The following is a 3,387-nucleotide window of genomic DNA, read 5'->3' as shown; positions in this document are numbered from 1 at the left end:
TAATGCTGCCCTCTTAAGGACAAAGAAAGCGAGGAGCTGGAGTATCTGTTTTGCTCAGAGGCCTACCATTTCTGTGTGACAGCTAAGATTTATCTGAGGTATTTTGACATGGTTCTCATGCCTTTATGTATGTTACCGCACTCTGTTATGTTCCTTTTGCCCTCCAGGGCATTTTAGTACACTCCTGGGCTCTAAAACTACGCAGTGGTAGGAGCCTCTTCTGTGTGGAAAGCAGGCATGATGAAAACCAAAATGCCCCTTTGCATGTCTAGAAAAGGCTTTGATGCATCAGATCTCGCACTTCACACGTGTTTCCTGCAGGTCACTAAACACGAGGGCGCCGAGCACAGGCAGCACCCACTGCCCTGTCCTGCCCGCTCCATGGGGGTCTGTGCGCCCGCGGGCAGCCCCACTGCCCTGTCCTGCCCGCGCCATGGGGGTCTGTGCACCCGCAGGCAGCCCCACTGCCCTGTCCTGCCCGCTCCATGGGGGTCTGTGCGCCCGCGGGCAGCCCCACTGCCGAGCCGCGCTGGCCGGGAGGGCTGCGGGCTGGGGGCTGCGGCGGGGAGCTCCCTCCGGGTGGCCTTTCAACCCCGGCCCCAGCCTGCGGGATGCTGCAGCTGCAGGAGGTCGGCCACACCACAGGCAATTACACCTCCTTCAGCATGACCGGTTAGAAATTTCCCCTGCTAGGACAGGATTTAGGATTTTTCCCAATGGATTATTACCATGTATTTGCAATATAAAAGTAATTACTGTGACGCATAAATTAACCATGGGGAAACCTAAAATATTATCAGTTAGGACCTGATAGCCCAAAAACTCAACCTCAGTTACGTGGACATCTCTGAGCAGCTCATGGTGCCATCAAACTTGAAAGACAGAGCTGAAAAAGTAATCTGAAAGGATGCTGTTAACACATTAAGGTAGTTCAGTTGTTACAGAGGGTTTTGATTAAAGGCAGCTCCTTTCTGAGAAAGGCCCTAGATTGGGATGTCAGTATGCTTAAAGGATTCATCTGAAAGGAAGAAACTGAGAGGCAAAGCAACACTTTTAAGGCAAATGAAAAAGAAATAAAATTTGGGGGTTGTTGTGATGAAAGTAAGCAGCCGAGACTCTCCTGTTATCAGCTTTGTGCTGTGAATACTGAAGATGAAGGTGATATTCTCTCATTTATCTTCTCTTTTCCCAGAACTGAAAACCAATTCTCTTCATCAACATTTTCTATATTCTTTGTTGTCATACTTCTAATTTAATCTTCAGCTTCATGTACCTGAAATTTAACCCGCTGAATCTCTCCATTGATGAGTATTGTTCCTCACAGGAAGTGGTTTAAGATTAAATATGATTAATACTTTTGTGTTGTAAATTCTAAGATAGCTTGCCATTACTGCCAATGTAATTGTGCAGCACTCACAAAATATGGATGTTCAAGATTACCTTCAGTTCACAGTGAATACAGTGACCGGGGGTTGGACTAGATGATCTTTAAAGGTCCCTTCCAACACAAGCCATCCTATGATTCTATCAACGAATATGTGATTTTTGATATCTGTCCAGCTGTTTCAATACTACAGTGTGTTAAGTTGTTTTTGTGGTGAGTTTTCGTATAAAATGTTTTACAGGGATAGCAAGAAAAGCTATAAATTTAAAATGCCATAATCTAAACACAATTTTGGAAGCTGCATGAGTCCTTGTGGGGAAAAAAAGTCATTCCGGAATAAGAGAGCTGTAGTGATATAATCTGCAAGTCAGACATACTTTAAGTTAATGTGAGGATAGTGTGAAACAGCAGCTGTGGGTAAACTTTTGGACCTACTGAAGTCAACTGAAATTGGGGCCATTGACTTCAGTGGGGCAGGAATTTGCTCCGTGTCTCCTAAAGTGAGCAGCTTTAGGAAGATAAAATGTCTTGTGCTCAGTTCCCAGGCTGCTGGCTCATCTTTATAGTTGTGATCCCTGTTGTGTGCGAGAACCTGGATGAATCTCTTTCTGTTTTCTCAGGTTTCACACTTGTTAATTTGGAAAATATATACCTACATGCATATGTATGTATGTATGTATTCAAGCATATATGCATATATATATTTATTTAACATGTATCTAAAACATATGTATGTATCATTATGTATATCTAATTTATGGTGTGTATGTATAATGTATGGTATATACGATATATATGGTGTGCATATACATAGATACACAACAGCATTAGAAAGTATATTAGTGTCTGTGGGAAATACTGACAGCCTTTGAAAGAAGCTGCTAAACAATGGTCTGAGGTAAAATTATGCAATCCATTTCCTTCTTGCTCTGACACCTTAAGTGCTCATCCTGTCCTACTATTAGCATTAGTGAATTTTATTCCTAATTTCCATGTATTTTCCTGTCTAGTCCATTTTCTAATCTGATCCTGAACTTCTGTGTAGAATTTTTAAACATATGTGATAGGTCACATTGTTTAAATTTCTCTCATCTGTGTCTCCTTGAGCACAGCAAATTCAATTTTAATATATAAGTACATTGTATCTCATTCAACTATTTGTGTGTATTTCCAAAAGCATTTCACTCTGGAATATCAAATCATCATTGAGCCACCCTGCAAAAATCAAATAATAATTTGATATAATCAAAACGTAATTATTTTCCTATAATCAAAACTGCTGCTGTGCACTGCTGCTATGGTTGTGCACCCCAACTTTCCCACCTGCAAAGCACAACACTTGCAACTCTGCGCAGGAAGGCAATGCTGGAAAAGATGACTTGCATTGAATGTTTCATAACAATTGATCTCAATTCAAATACTTTTTTATATTATTCTATTTATAGCCATTTAAGAATTTAAAAAATTAGATTTATTTGCAGAGTAATTGAACTAGACTTTTTCATCTTTTGTGAATCAAAGTTTTGATGGTGTCATTGGTCTACAGAGAGAAAAGAATTGCAGAGAGGAATGAGGAGGACCTGCAAACAACCTGTTACAACAATTTAAAGGTATTTCCATTACAATCTCCACCCCTGGTCCCTTTGGGCCAGGTTATAGGGTTTAACATTGCAATGAACTCCTCCCCTTGCTCCTAGCCTGGCTAGCAACAAGGGGTTTTTGCTATAGTAATTCCTATAACATGCAACTCAAATCATGGGTTACAACAATTTAAAGGTGTTTCCATTACAATCTCCACCCCTGGTCCCTTCGGATCAAACCATAGGGTTTAACATTGCAATGAACTCCTCCCCTTGCCCCTGCTCCGGCTTGGACTTATCCACAGACTGCAGTCCCTTAGGGTAGTACCTGCTCCAAGTGGAGCCTTATCTATGAGCCACAGTCTCTCCAGGGGTATTATACCTGCTGCGGCATAGACTTATCCACAGTCACTTTGAGATGCA

At 41.7% G+C, this 3,387-nt stretch overlaps 1 protein-coding gene across 1 annotated transcript in view; it reads left to right on the top strand.

Annotated features, from left to right (window-relative positions):
* Positions 1 to 485: 485 nt before the first annotated feature.
* Positions 486 to 3,387, top strand: part of NT5DC1 (5'-nucleotidase domain containing 1) — a 162,012-nt gene continuing 159,110 nt past the window's right edge. Inside the window, exon 1 of the mRNA XM_009289193.1 lies at positions 486 to 629. Coding sequence (XP_009287468.1) covers positions 486 to 629 — 144 coding nt within the window. The remainder of the gene's footprint in view (positions 630 to 3,387) is intronic.

This window comes from Aptenodytes forsteri, unplaced genomic scaffold, assembly GCF_000699145.1.
Source record: "Aptenodytes forsteri isolate BGI_AS27 unplaced genomic scaffold, ASM69914v1 Scaffold217, whole genome shotgun sequence".
In the NCBI taxonomy this organism is placed as follows: domain Eukaryota; kingdom Metazoa; phylum Chordata; class Aves; order Sphenisciformes; family Spheniscidae; genus Aptenodytes; species Aptenodytes forsteri.
The sequence above is the reverse complement of the archived record's forward strand: the minus strand, read 5'-3'. Positions and strand labels throughout refer to the sequence as shown.